The 14,624-nt window shown below is 43.4% G+C and overlaps 1 protein-coding gene across 3 annotated transcripts in view; it reads left to right on the top strand.

Moving 5' to 3' along the window:
* Window positions 1–11,194, top strand: part of LOC111954829 (activated CDC42 kinase 1) — a 19,563-nt gene extending 8,369 nt beyond the window's left edge. For 2 of the 3 annotated variants that reach the window (XM_070436103.1, XM_070436102.1), the window contains 13 exons: window positions 3,790–3,974; window positions 4,342–4,703; window positions 4,967–5,119; window positions 5,407–5,537; window positions 6,256–6,402; window positions 6,579–6,705; window positions 6,942–7,088; window positions 7,317–7,411; window positions 7,824–8,036; window positions 9,318–9,391; window positions 9,585–10,099; window positions 10,381–10,476; window positions 10,680–11,194. In XM_070436103.1, coding sequence (XP_070292204.1) covers window positions 3,812–3,974; window positions 4,342–4,703; window positions 4,967–5,119; window positions 5,407–5,537; window positions 6,256–6,402; window positions 6,579–6,705; window positions 6,942–7,088; window positions 7,317–7,411; window positions 7,824–8,036; window positions 9,318–9,391; window positions 9,585–10,099; window positions 10,381–10,476; window positions 10,680–10,883 — 2,427 coding nt within the window. In that variant the 5' untranslated portion in view covers window positions 3,790–3,811 and the 3' untranslated portion in view covers window positions 10,884–11,194. The remainder of the gene's footprint in view (window positions 1–3,789; window positions 3,975–4,341; window positions 4,704–4,966; window positions 5,120–5,406; window positions 5,538–6,255; window positions 6,403–6,578; window positions 6,706–6,941; window positions 7,089–7,316; window positions 7,412–7,823; window positions 8,037–9,317; window positions 9,392–9,584; window positions 10,100–10,380; window positions 10,477–10,679) is intronic. The other variant, XM_023974739.2, reaches the window with a different exon arrangement.
* The last annotated feature ends 3,430 nt before the right edge of the window (window positions 11,195–14,624 follow it).

A 14,624-nucleotide genomic window follows, 5' to 3' on the forward strand; every position in this document is an offset into this window, starting at 1 on the left:
GTCTGTTTCATCCTTGGGATTAATTTCCAAACGCCTGAAGGTACCACGTTCATCTGTACAAACAATAGTACGCAAGTATAAACACCATGGGACCACGCAGCCGTCATACCGCTCAGGAAGGAGACGCGTTCTGTCTCCCAGAGATGAACGTAATTTGGTGCGAAAAGTGCAAATCAATCGCAGAACAACAGCAAAGGACCATGTGAAGATGCTGGAGGAAACAGGCACAAAAGTATCTATCCACAGTAAAACGAGTCCTATATCGACATAACCTGAAAGGCCGCTCAGCAAGGAAGAAGCCACTACTCCAAAACCACCATAAAAATGCCAGACTACGGTTTGCAACTGCACATGGGGACAAAGATTGTACTTTTTGGAGAAATGTCCTCTGGTCTGATGAAACAAAAATAGAACTGTTTGGCCATAATGACCATTGTTATGTTTGGAGGAAAAGGGGGATGCTTGCAAGCCGAAGAACACCATCCCAACTGTGAAGCACGGGGGTGGCAGCATTATGTTGTGGGGGTGCTTTGCTGCAGGAAGGACTGGTGCACTTCACAAAATAGATGGCATCATGAGGCTGGAAAATTATGTGGATATATTGAAGCAACACCTCAAGACATCAGTCGGGAAGTTAAAGCTTGGTCGCAAATGGGTCTTCCAAATGGAAAATGACCCCAAGCATACTTCCAAAGTTGTGCCAAAATGGCTTAAGGACAACAAAGTCAAGGTATTGGAGTGGCATCAATCCTATATAAAACTTGTGGGCAGAACTGAAAAAGCTTGTGTGAGCAAGGAGGCCTACGAACCTGACTCAGTTACACCTGCTCTGTCAGGAGGAATGGGCCAAAATCCACCCGACTTATTGTGGGAAGCTTGTGGAAGACTACCCAAAAGGTTTGACCCAAGTTAAACAATTTAAAGGCAATGCTACCAAATTCTAATTGCGTGTATGTAAACTTCTGACCCACTGGGAATGTGATGAAAGAAATTAAAGCTTTAATAAATCGTTCTCTCTACTATTATTCTGACATTTCACATTCTTAAAATAAAAAGTGGTGATCCTAACTGACCTAAGACAGGGAATTTTTACTAGGATTAAATGTCAGGAATTGTGAAAAACTGAGTTTAAATGTATTTGGCTAAGGTATATAAACTTCCGACTTCAACTGTACTTTTGTGTATATATACTGTATATCATCATTACACTTGTAAGAACTTAAGCATTATGAAACTTCTATTCAAGCAAATAAACCCAGCATAGCAAATGAACCAATGTTTTACGTTTACCAAATTCAAGACACTCACGAAACAACAAAATAAACACCACATGCTGGTTGAAAGATTTCCTGCCGAGTTGGGCCTCCCTCTTCCTCTTTCTTTCTGGTAACATTTAAAGGATGATCAAAGGAAATTGGATGCACCTGAGCTCAATTTGGAGTGTCATAGCAAAGGGTTGTGAATACTTACACTACCGGTTTTAGAACACCTACTCATTCAAGGGTTTTTCTTTATTTTTTACTATTTTCTACATTGTAGAATAATAGTGAAGACATCAAAACAATGAAATAACACACATGGAATCATGTAGTAACCAAAAAAAAGTGTTCAACAAATCTAAATATATTTGAGATTCTTCAAATAGCCACCCTTTGCCTTGATGACAGCTTTGCACACTTTTGACATTCTGTCATCAAGCTTCATGAGGTGAAGTAGTCACCTGGAATGCATTTCAATTAACAGGTGTGTCTTGTTTAAAAGTTCATTTGTGGAATTTCTTTCCTTAATGCTTTTGAGCCAGTCAGTTTTGTTGTGACACGGTAGGGCCCTATTTGGTAAAAGCACAAGTCCATATTATGACAAGAACAGCTCAAATAAGCAAAGAGAAACGACAGTCCATCATTACTTTAAGACACGAAGGTCAGTCACTACGAGACCATTTCAAGAACTTTGAAAGTTTCTTTAAGTGCAGTCGCAAAAACAATCAAGAGCTATGATGAAACTGGCTCTCATGAGGACCGCCACATGAATGGAAAACCCGGAGTTTTCATTCATTAGAGTTATCTGCACCTCAGTTTGCAGCCAAATAAATGCTTCACAGAGTTCAAGTAACAGACACATCAACATCAACTGTTCAGAGGAGACTGTGTGAATCAGGCCTTAATGGTCGGATTGCTGCAAAGAAACCACTACTAAAGGACACCAATACGAAGAAGAGACTTGCTTGGGCCAAGAAACACGAGCAATGGACACTAGACCGGTGGAATTTGTCATTTGGGCTGGAATCCAAATCACTGTCTTTGTGGGACACGGTGTGGGTGAACGGATCTCCGCATGTATATTTCCCACCGTAAAGCACAATGACCCAACACACCTCCAGGCTATTTGACCAAGAAGAAGAGTGATGGAATGCTGCATCAGATAACCTGGCCTCCATAATACCCTGACATCAACCAAATTGAGGTGGTTTGGGATGAGTCGGACCGCGAAGTGAAGAAAAAGCAGCCAACAAGTACTCAGCATATGCGGGAACTCCTTCAAGACCGTTAGAAAAGCATTCCAGGTAAAGCTGGTTGAGAGAATTCCAAGAGTGTGCAAAGCTGTCAAGGCAAAAGGTGGCTATTTGAAGAATCTCAAATATAAAATGTTGATTTAACACTTTTTTGGTTACTACATGATTCCATACGTGTTATTTCCTAGTTTTGATGTCTTCACTATTATTCTACAATGTAGGAAAAAAATGTAAACAAAGAAAAACCCTTGGATGAGTAGGTGTTCTAAAACTTTTGATAGTGTATGTATATGAGATATATCATCAGTAAATTAGCTAAAATTCTGAACATGTTTTCACTTCGTCAATATGCGGTTTTGTGTGTAGACGGGTGAGAATCTAAAATGAATTTAACGTGGAATAAGTCAAGGGGTATGAATACTTTCTGAAGGCACTCTAATATGGTCAAATTAATAAATACCTTGTTTATCAGGTCTGTGGGATGTTAGGCTGAAGCTACTGGCCCTGAAGCTTGGCTCTCTCATTCTTCCCAGGCTTTAGGGAGGGAGGGTGGACAATGAGCTTGTGTCCCCACGCTCTCTGGTAGCTTTCATAGCTAGGATGAGTTATTTCCACCTCTGGCGCACAGCTTTAGAGAAGTCCTCATTGAGGAAGATGTTGGTTCCTCTCAATTTCTTAGCTCTCTCCAGAACAGCCGTCTTGTTCTTGAACCTTAGGAACTTGACGACTACCAGCCTGGGTCTGTCACCTGGGCTGGTTACAGGTGTTCCAGACCTGTGGGTGTGGCTCCACCTCAATCTTCCTATGATCCATCTGCAGCTTTTTGTGATAATTCTTCTCACATTCTCCTCAGAATCCATCCATGTCTTATGATTCACACACAGTGCTGTTGTCATCTCGAGAGGACTTTGTTTTTTTCCATCTTGCAGCAAGTCTCTGTCAGGACACCCACCTCTCCCTGGGAGAACTGCAAACTGTTCTGAAGGTCCTGGACCTCTGGTCAGATCGTCCATTCTTTTGTTAGTTGAGTTCACCAGTATTTGGAAAAAGTTCCAATTGCTTGTAGATATATTTTTGTTGATTTTGAAAGGTCTCGCACCTGTGATCGCGAAATACTGTCCACTCCATTACTCCAACCTTTAACTTTGGGTGGCATGATGGTAGCAATATAGGCTAATTCCGGTACTCCACGCAATTCCAGCCAGCACCACTGAAAAGGCCGATGGAAACAGCACCTTTACATGATTCTTCCCCTCCATCCTCTTTGATCCCACTAGTGCTGTGGTGCCCTGTAGGGTCATGCTGATGGACCAGGACACTCAGTGGCTGTACCACCTCCTGGCCGAGGTCCAGTTGGAGAGGTTCTACCTGCGTGTCCGGGACGGCCTCAACATCACCCGCATAGAGCACTTCAACTATGTCAAGGAGTCTGACCTCGAGCAGATCGGCATCAGCAAACCAGGTCAGTGCTCGACGCAGTTGCCTCCAAATTATTCGTATCAGAGTTTTGCTGTTTTGACCAGATGGTATACAGTTACTGATTTAAAGTGACTTTTCGTAGCAATTTAGGCAGCAGGTTAGGATAATTAACGCAGCAGGTTAGGGGAATTGGGTTAAGGTTAGAAAAAAGGTTAGTATTAGCTAAAATACAAAAATTCTAAGTGACACGAACTTGATTATTTTTTACCATAGCGGTATACCATCTAGCCACAAGCAAACTATCCTCCATGTTGGCACTACCAGTAGATTAGTGGGTTACGGTAGAAGTGAGTTGTAAGTACTGTTGATCTATTTTGTTTTATGATCTATGGTTATTTGTTGACATGTAGGACAGAGAAGATTATGGGACGCTGTGAAACGGTACAAGATCACCATGAGACCAAAGTCATGGATCACCAAGGTAAGACATGTACACCACCTTCCACAATGTATTTCTTTGAAGATTGTTAATTGTAAAACATTTTTTTATTTTTTTTATTTGACTATTTATATTTTTTTCTCCCAGGTCTTCAGTGGCCGTGGTCCGGAGGGCGGTGACCAATGGGGCAGTATGGGGCAGGGCCAGGAGACAGGAGGGCGGGCACTCACCTGTCTGATCCAGGACAGTGAACTATCTCTAGGGGAGAAGCTGGGCATGGGCTCCTTCGGTGTGGTGAAGAGGGGAGAGTGGCAGACCCCCACTGGGAGAGTGGTGAGTGTGTCTAGTGGGACACTATTTCCCTCTAGTGGGACACTAAGTCCAATGTTATGAATGTAGATATGCAGCAGTACTAGTGAAAAGCCAGAGCTAGGTTGCCTGTTTGGAAGTCACACAGGGCAAGATATCTTAAAGATCAATAGAAATTGCCTTACAGTATATTCCCGATCAATAGAAATTGCATTATAATCTATCCCAAATGTTATTAATCAGTACACCTAACTCATCCATCCTTCTCCTTTCTGTTGCCGTGACAGCTGCCAGTGGCGGTGAAGACTCTGAGGAGTAGCCTGTCCAGACAGACGGACACGCTGACAGACTTCCTCCAGGAGGTGACCACCATGCAGTCTCTAGACCACCCCAACATCATCCGCCTCTACGGAGTGGTGCTCACACAGCCCCTTAAGATGGTGAGACTGCCATATTCTTTCCATCCTCTGAAAGATGGCGTATAAAACATATTTAGTATTCCTCATATTTCTACATTGAAATCCTGTCTCCTTTAATTCCTGGGCACAATAGGCTAATATTCTAATCGGAAGATTGATTATTCAAATACAGCCATTCAAATGCAAAGAAACTTTCAGTGGTCATTCAGATGTTGTTTATCACAGAATTCACTTAGGGAATTTGAGGGGGGAAAGTCAAATCCTCAGAGCAAAGAAGTCCCTTTAAAACCGTATTATCTTTCCCCCAGGTGACAGAGGTGGCATGTCTGGGATCCCTCTATGACATGCTGCGCTCTCGTCAGTACGAGTACCCCCTAGCACGCCTCTGGCTCTTCGCCACCCAGGTAGCAGCAGGCATGGAGTACCTGGAGGGTCGCAGGTGAGACACAAAACAGTCCCACTCTACAGACTACAACCACGGATAGAACAATGAGACCGATATTTCACTCGATGTATAAATGTGAAGCATCCGCTTGGTGTTTCCACTCACTACCACATATGGCAGTGGGAGAAGATGGAACGAGATAGATTTTGGCCGACATTCTGCTAATACATTTGATCTCAATACCGTTTTCTGTTCCCAAAACTAGAATCGGTTACAAACAGTGTGGACTAAGTTTTGTAGACTTTACCCTTYGCCAAAGTTGTACAAAATAGYGTTGTTTAGAAGGAGCGCAAAGGCAAATTGAGTTATTGCACACGCACACTTCAGAGTAGGCATTCCCTAATGGAAGTATGCAAATGTCTGCTAGAATTCTGCAATAGGATCTCGCTAGCTTGCGCTTGGCTCTGCCCAACTCCTTGCTTGTTCTGCCCGCTATGACTCGTTTGTTCCCATTTGAAACGACGGGCCGTGGTCTATCTTGGGTTAGTTATAAAAATCTTTGCTACAAACACATATGCCAGTTTAACCACTAACTTTACTGTAACCCTCACCGTAACCCTAAATGTAAACAATTCTTCTGACCAACGTAATACATTTCCTGAAAGCCAATCAAATTTGACCAGAGGCGGATGAAGACACTTCTAACCAATGAAAACCCAGTATCATTTGTGGTTTTGGCTGGTAAAGCGTGCCTGTGTTCTATCTCCTCCAGGTTCATTCACAGGGATCTGGCTGCCCGGAACGTTCTGCTGGCATCCAGGGAGATGGTGAAGATCGGGGACTTTGGGCTGATGAGGGGCCTGAGTCAGGAGAAGGACCACTACATGATGACAGCCCACAGACGCATCCCCTTTGCCTGGTGAGCTGAGGAGGAAACATCAAGGAGTGTGTGGGGGGAAATGTTATTTTCAAGTCATTGATTGATTAGCAGTGTAACCTAATGGAAGCCGATGTGGAGATATCACTACTGTGGGATTTTCTTTGCTGAATGATTGTCAGTTTGTAGTAATTCCATTTCTCTCTTGCACCCTCCAGGTGTGCCCCAGAGAGTCTGCGTGTGGGCTCCTTCACCCATTCCTCTGACATGTGGATGTTTGGGGTCCTCCTCTGGGAGATGTTCACCTATTGTGAGGAGCCTTGGCTGGGGTTATCTGGCAGACAGGTATGTGTAGAAAAAGTTTTGAAATTTAGTATGGAGACAGTTTTGTACACCTTTTAAGGTAAACCATGACTCACAACGACTCAAGGCTCCAAGCATCTGTACGACTTCTGAAATATTTGAGCCCTTTGTACCAAAAAACAAATTCTGTATTGTGTGTGTGACCACAAAAATTGCAATGTAGAGATATTGAATATGTCTTTGTCATTAAACGTTCCTCTCTTCTTTTCTCTCCTCAGATCCTGTGGAGGGTGGAGCGGGAGGGAGAGCGTATGGAGAGACCCCCTGACTGTCCTCAGGAACTCTACTCTGTGATGAGGAAGTGTTGGGCCTGCACCCCATCCGACCGACCCACCTTCTCCCAGCTCACAACTCTGGTGGCAGAGGTAAGACTACACATTTCTATGTACATTTGTTATGCACTGTATACAGTTACATTATACTCACCAAAACGTGCACCCGGGGGGCCCCAGGACTGAGTTTGGTGAACTCTGCTCTAATTCAGTTGTTCCTAAACATGTTTACTTTTTAAGCATGTCGGCAGTGACAAAAATACAGGCCATTTTCACTTTGAGACGTGCTTAAATAGTTTTCCCCTTCCTCCCTCTATCCAGGCTCAGCCTATAGAGGTGCGTGCTGTGAGGGACTTTGCGGAACCTAGGAAACTCACTCTGCTATCCAACGACCTAGTGACCGTCATAGACCATGGGTGAGTGAGGGATAGGAAGAAAGAGAACATTTATGAACACAAAGAAAGATGGGTTAATTTGTTAAACCTGCTCCTTCAAAGAGCTCCACTCATGAACCGCATTCCAACCCTGATTTGATGGTTAACCCTAATCCTCACATTCTTGCCCCCTTGTGGTAATTCTTGAGAGGGGGGTATTATCAAATTCTTTATCACAAAAGTCTTCAAATTACTCCACGCTCTCTCTGCTTTTCTTAACATGGCTAACACTACATTATGCAGAGTTTTATGTAAAAGTGTCAAGAGGGTTGTTAAGGATTTATAAGCAGTTTATATTTTTAGTTAAGTCTATAAGTCAGTATAAACAGTTATAACTCACTGGTTGAAATTGTACAATGGTCACTGGTTTCTTCATGTGATTCTTCCCCTGTAGTCTGGAGCTGTGTGAGTGGAAGGGTCAGAACCAGAGGACCCTGACGGTGGGCTGGTTCCCCCCGAGCCTGGCTGCCCCCAGCAGCACTCCTGCTCCTCCCGCTGCCCCTGCCTCCAGCCTCATCTCTACCCCTCTGAAGGGCAGTCTGCAGCACACAGGGCATGGAGACACCCACCCCAACCATAGCTGGGGCACCCCGGAGCGCCTCGATGAGTCAGTCAAGTTTTAACTAGGTTTCGATAAGGCTTGGATAACGTTTTGCTGCTGGGGCTTAATCATGCKGTATGCTAACCTTGGTTCCTGCATTCAACAGCGCTGTTTTCTTGCAATGTTTGACGATGACGAGTTGGTTAAGGCAGAAACTGCCTGCACGAGCGTCTTAGCTTGTGTATTAACCACCTTCCACTTAGTTTTCAGCACTTTCCTTTTGTAAACATTCCACCATGAGGTAATGTAACAACCTACTCAACCCATGGCTATATGATAAATGTAGTATGACTTTGAACCTTTGAGTATACATCCCATGACCAATGTTCCCTTTAAATGTTTTCATCACTGAAGAAATTTCAGGTCTGCTGAGCGCAAACTGTAGGCCTATAGAGACCTTGGGAAAAAAACATGCAGGGCTTGACATTAACCTGTTTATCCACTTGTCCTTCAGACAGAGAGGTGACTGAAAATGTTGTTTGATGCAAGAATCCACTTTAAAAATGCATCATTATTCCCATACAATTATGATMGAGAATCAGACAAATTATGCTACCCTCTGCCTATTGGCTAYTTATTCAAGCCCGTCTCAAAATACAACACTGCCCCTTTAAGACAAAAACAGCTCTTTACTTGACTCGCTTTTCAAGGTTTTGTGCTCTTGTAGGAAGCAATCACTCCCCTATTGCTGACTACACATCATCATCTATAACTGGGCTAATAACTCACTAACTAGCAAAGGATATTAACAAAATGTACACGTGGCTTCATGCAGCTCACGCTTTGATCTCAAAACAAGCGCATCTACTCACAACTGCTCATGCTGTAAACACAGTCCAGTTCAAAGTGAATGGCACAGATCCATATATGGCAATTGTCTATTTGCATATAGGCCTACTGCAGCTCTGATTCGTTATGGCGCGCCGGTCTGTAGAGTGCGGGCCTGAGTCGTGCATGTCAATGCAATAGAATCCTACTGCCTACAACAACATCTCTTGCATAGTTAGTTTTGCATACTAAGTCTTGCATAGTTTGTTTTGGTATGTTGCATTGAAAGTGGCTAATATTGCAATGATTCCGTCACAATTGCCACAGTAAAGGGAAATGTTGATAGTGTTAACTAACGGGGAAAACTCTAGGAAGTTGAATCTCGTGCTTCTCTGTGCGCGCTGATATTTCTTCTACACCGCCCCGGGGGAGCTGCAGCCCGCACTCAGCTTAGAGGCTGTGACCAGTGTGTGTTTGGAGAGTGTGTTTACCTGTGTTTTGTTATCTGACCTTTTTCAGGAGCGTAAACTGGAGGGGCGGCCCAGCAAACAGAGATCGCGAGGAAGAGGGCTCCAATTTACAGAAAATGTCAGGTAACGACGTCAAGCAGATGTCTTTGATCAACATATGGCTGATACGAACATGTTATCCATGTTCTACTAGCATTGAGAGCAACAGGTCGGAAGTTCGATACCAACTAGGGATTACCACCCCCCAACATTCTGTATACTGTACGTATTTTGTACACAATAAATATGTTTAATATAACTATCCCTCTGTCCCCAGGTATGACCAGGAGTCTGGAGTCTGTCCTGAGCGATCCCCAGAGCTGGACTCAGACGGTAGTAGGGGTCAGGGTGGACCCCCGTCGTGGACCCGTCCCCGCCATGGGGGCCCACAACGTGGTGATGCAGCCGGACATCCGTAGGCTCAGCGAGGCCATCATCAACCCCCCGGCTCGCCCGCCCCCACCCAACCACAAAAACTTCAAGATCCCCCAGGTGGTGATCCGAGATCAGAGGCCTACTGCAAATCCAGCCCCAGGCACCTCATGGCCTCCACAGCCTCCAACACATCCACAGCAGCAGATGCTACAGCCAGCCCAGCCTCAGCCCCAACCACTGCAGACCATGGGAGGAAGCAATCTGGGCAAGATGGCCCACATGGCACGGTCAACACCAACACTGGATAACTATGGGGACAAGGAGAGGGATCAAGAAAAGGAGAGGGTGGTGAGGGAACGAGAGAGGGAGAGGTACCCGCCTCAAGTGCAACGCACCAGGGAAGCCGTCATAGCACAGGTATGGAATTTATTTTTTTATTTTACCTTTATTTAACTAGGCAAGTCAGTTAAGAACAAATTCTTATTTTCAATGACGGCCTAGGAACAGTGGGTTAACTGCCTGTTCAGGGGCAGAACGACAGATTTGTACCTTGTCAGCTCGGGGATTTGAACTTGCAACCTTTCGGTTACTAGTCCAACGCTCTAACCACTATGGATGTAGGGTCTTTAGTTCTTGAGGTGTTAGACAGTTCAGGCTCTTTAATTGGTCTAACTTACTAAGGTATTCTGATTGGTCAGGTCATGGAGGCGGTGCATGGAGTAACCAATGAGGAGGTTCGTAACGCACTTCGCCGCAATGAGTGGAACCCTGTAAGGGCCCAGCAACAACTCAAGGTAAGACAGAATTTCTCTTATAATTCTTATGTAATAATTCTGAAAAAATGCATATTTTATTTACATTATACTTAAAATGTGTTCTCCATTGACCAACGTAGTTAACTAAGAATACTAAAATTAAGTATTTGGATCAGTGTTTATGTAATTAATACTAAATATGATGCCCCAACCTCACTTATCTCTCTCTCTCCTTCTCTCAGATGGAGCAGCTGTACTCTCTGAGCCTGTGTTCTCGTGACGACTGCGTCATGATCCTGTCCCGCTACCAGTGGAATCTACAGCAGGCCAGTCGCTACCTGATCAGAACGGTACGGGAGGACAGGACTGGAGGAGGAGAGAGGAAGAGGAAGGATGGAGAGAGAGGGACACCCCCTGCTGCCATGGAGAGACGAGGAGGAGTATGAGAGGTGGAGGGATACTGGAAACAACAGACAATAAAGCTTTACAACATTTAAGAGGAACTGACAAGGAATTTTAGGAATTAAATAGATGGGAGGAGGATAATACAGGAATTGAATATATATGGAGTGAACCATAAAGACGTTACAGTCCTTAAATACTATTTTATCCTTTTTTACAGTTCTGTTAAACATATTTTTTTGTGATGAACTGCCACATCCTCTCTGTTCTCAAAAAAAGTTGTATCATGATGAGTTTGTATATATTGTATTAGCATTGATTATGTTTGTTGAATAAATTGTTGATACAAAATGTGCATGAGCTAGTGGTGTACCTCTGGTTGAGGGTTGTGAGCTTCTCATTATGCTATCTATAAAAATACAGCAGGAGCTGGTTACATGGGGCTGGAGAATCCAGCACTACTATGGAGGGAGATGGCCTTATGTTAACCTGTACTTCAGCATGCTTCCAGCAAGGGGGGAGTAATGAGAACATCTCCCTTATGTTGTGAACCTGCCTTACTCCTTTCAGGCCCCCCTGGCACTTTGCCACTACTATTTTGTGTTTGAGGTTTGAACCGTCAACCTGGTGACCAGGATCTCTTTAAAATAAAGCACGAATCTGTGTAATTGAGATTGACAATCACAATAAACGAATTGATCATGCTTTGAAACCACAAGACAATTTCCCATTGAGCCGGAATATGCAGCATGTAACCGGAACGCAGGAACATAAATAAAATACCCTTTTTTTAAAGCCTATAACCTATTGGATTGAATCTCGGCCTAAAATATAGACCACTGGACATGTATGAACCATTGTATTTAATATTTGAACTTGGGGTGTCATGTTCACAAAGATGAATGCCTACACAAAGTGTTTGAACCCAGGTCTGTTTGGGATCGGGGCATCTGTCTCTCGCGTATTCCCAGTGTTATTTATTTGTTCATGGGGTGAGTATGAAGTTGACTCTATGCCAGGGTTGGGCAACCCTGGTCCTGGAGTGCTGCAGCAGTTCATCTTTTTGTTTTAACTGACATGGAAGACCAGGTGTGTTGAATTTAGGCAATCACTGAACTGATCAATTAGCTGCTTTATGTACTATTTGGGGAAGGTGTTTTGTATTGGGTCAAACAATTATTCTTTGTGGTAAATAGAGCCGTTTTGGATCTTTCGTTCAGTGTGACCTGTAGTTTTACACTAGCGCCGAGATTCAATATGTCAAGTTCTAGGCATTGCAGCTTTTGTGGTGGATTGAGATGCAGCCCATGCAAAAAAAAAAAAACATCTTTAGCTTTAAAGGCAATTGCCGACTGAGCCAACATATGCCGTGTTTACCGGTAATAGGATTTGCCTTTCAAAACCGCAATGTCTATAACCTGCGATTGGATTGAATCCCGGCCTAGGTTTTGTGAGTGCCAGAGAGCTAGGCCACTGAGGGTGGGGTGGAGAGCAGTGTTTATGAAGCCCTGTTAAATAAATGACATGTGTTACTAATTGGAAAAATGTATCCTGCCTTACAGGCTTTTCTTCTCTCTTTTACCAGTCTCCACCCAACATTTTTTAAAGTCATGGGCCCAATTCCATTATTTCCCCTAGTCTCCTTCCCTAGCTCCTACCCTTTCCTTAAAAAAAAAGGTTGTGGGTTTAAACATTGCCGTTGCTTTATTCTACGTTGCTATCTGTAATTATTATTTATGTTTTTGCACAAATTTACATCTAAGGTGTTTGGTGCAGTATTTCAGAAGTAAAACATGCAACGTGTTGTCTTAAAGTCAGAGCTGCTGGGCAGGTCTGTCTCACTGTCTATGCTATTGGATAGAGAGCAATCACTGCAGCTGTTCACCCCGTGTTAGTGGGAAAATGGACATCATCAAATCAAATTCCAACCCATTTACCTGTTGTGATGCACGGATGTTCCAAACTCAGTTTTAGACGAGACTGACTTTATGACCAAAATATTCCTATTTACACTTTGTAGTCAATTTTGGCACTAGAATAACTGATTCATATGGATGCTGTTTTCAAAGGTATTCCTTGCTTCTTAAAGGTAGTCACTCTTTAAAGTAGTCCATTTAGTTCTATGTGTCAATTTTAAAGCTACAAACAGATGTGCAACTTGTATGAAGAAGGCACTGGCTGGCTCATGGCTTGGATCCCTGCCTTTCAACCAAGAAGTTTTGGGTTCAAACCTCACCTTTTGCTTTAGTCAATGTTTCTGCAACTGTTGATGTCTCACACATGAAAATAAGTACAATTTATGTGGAGGCAGTAGCTCTGAGGTTTGGTCCCTCCCTTGTAACCCAAAGGTTCTTGGTTCAATCTCAACTGTTGATGTCAAACATAGAAATGTCAAATCAAAAAATGTTAAGGAGTCTGTAGCTCCCTGCCTTCCATCCAAGAGGTTATGGGTTTGATCCTTGTCCTTCATAGACTACTGCAATTGTCAAATTTACAAGAAAAGTGTAAGAAGTGTGAAGGAGTCTGTTGCTCTTGTGTAAGGATCTTGACCCATAAGCACAGGGTTGTAGGTTTGAACATGGTTATGTGGACAACATGGACTCCTGGTCAGTGAGCCATGGCTACAAAGATGGCTGAAGGGTGCAACAAGTAAGGGGGTTAAATCCTGAGGTTCCCCCATGCAATTCCAAAACAGTAATGAGCAGTGGTTATAGGGGAAAATTCCCAGAAAAAGGTGGATTCTTAAATACAGGTATGCTTGATTCAAAAATGGAAGTAGCCACCTTTTTCAGGAAATTTCCCCCATAACTGCTGCTGTCCAAGTATGAACCCCCATTAGTCTTCCAACCACCACAAAGTCAACACAACCATACTCAAGTGCCGAGCCTGGGATCTAACCCACATGATTGCCTGGGATCTAACCCACATCATGATTCAGAGGCAAGCTCCTTACACCTGTGCCACTTATTCCTTCACACATTTCTTCCTGGTCAGAAGCAGAACCCACAACTTCATTGATGAAAGGTCAAACACCAGAGCCAGGCTTTTATTAACAAGTTGACAAATACTGTCTAAGCGCTGTCAGCAATGCTGAGATGGCATTCAAGGTTTAATGCTGTAGATGTCAACTCTGGAAACTACCTCTAAATGTCAAGCGAGCTACTACTCGGTTCAGATTGAATCCCACCCCAACTTTGAAATTAGCTGAGGTTGTACATTAACGGAGGTTGGACAAATATTGCATGTCCTTTCCTCCTGTTCTCAACAAAAAAAAACACGAGAAGCAGAGGTTTCAGGAGAGCAAAATATTTCCTGCTGATGGTCCCAGAAGGCGAGGACAGGACAAAAAAAACAAGGAAAGGCTGAGGTGTAGGTTTAATTAGTTGCAGTATACTGTAAATCCTCCGGGTGGATTGCTTGCATAAAAGTAACCAATCTCCCAATCACATTAGTTTCTGCCTCAGAACAAGATCGATTAAGAAAACCAATCTGCCATTTATTTTGACAAACAATGGAGTGAGGGGTTTTTGTATGTAAAAAAAAAAACTCACTCCATAAGATTTGGAAAAGGTTCCCAGGAAAATCTTCAGAAACAAAAATGGTACAAAAACATCTCCACTTGCCCCAAAGCATTTAAATGTTTGACATATTTGCCTAATGCACAYACCAAGCACTATCCACAAACAATGCAGCCTCTAGACATCTGGTTTGCCTCCCAAAATGTTCAAATGTTCACCTCAACACGTCTGTACGTGAAAGAACGCCAGTTTGGCATAGAAGAACTA

Source organism: Salvelinus sp. IW2-2015, linkage group LG3 (assembly GCF_002910315.2).
Source record: "Salvelinus sp. IW2-2015 linkage group LG3, ASM291031v2, whole genome shotgun sequence".
NCBI classification, from domain to species: Eukaryota; Metazoa; Chordata; class Actinopteri; order Salmoniformes; family Salmonidae; genus Salvelinus; species Salvelinus sp. IW2-2015.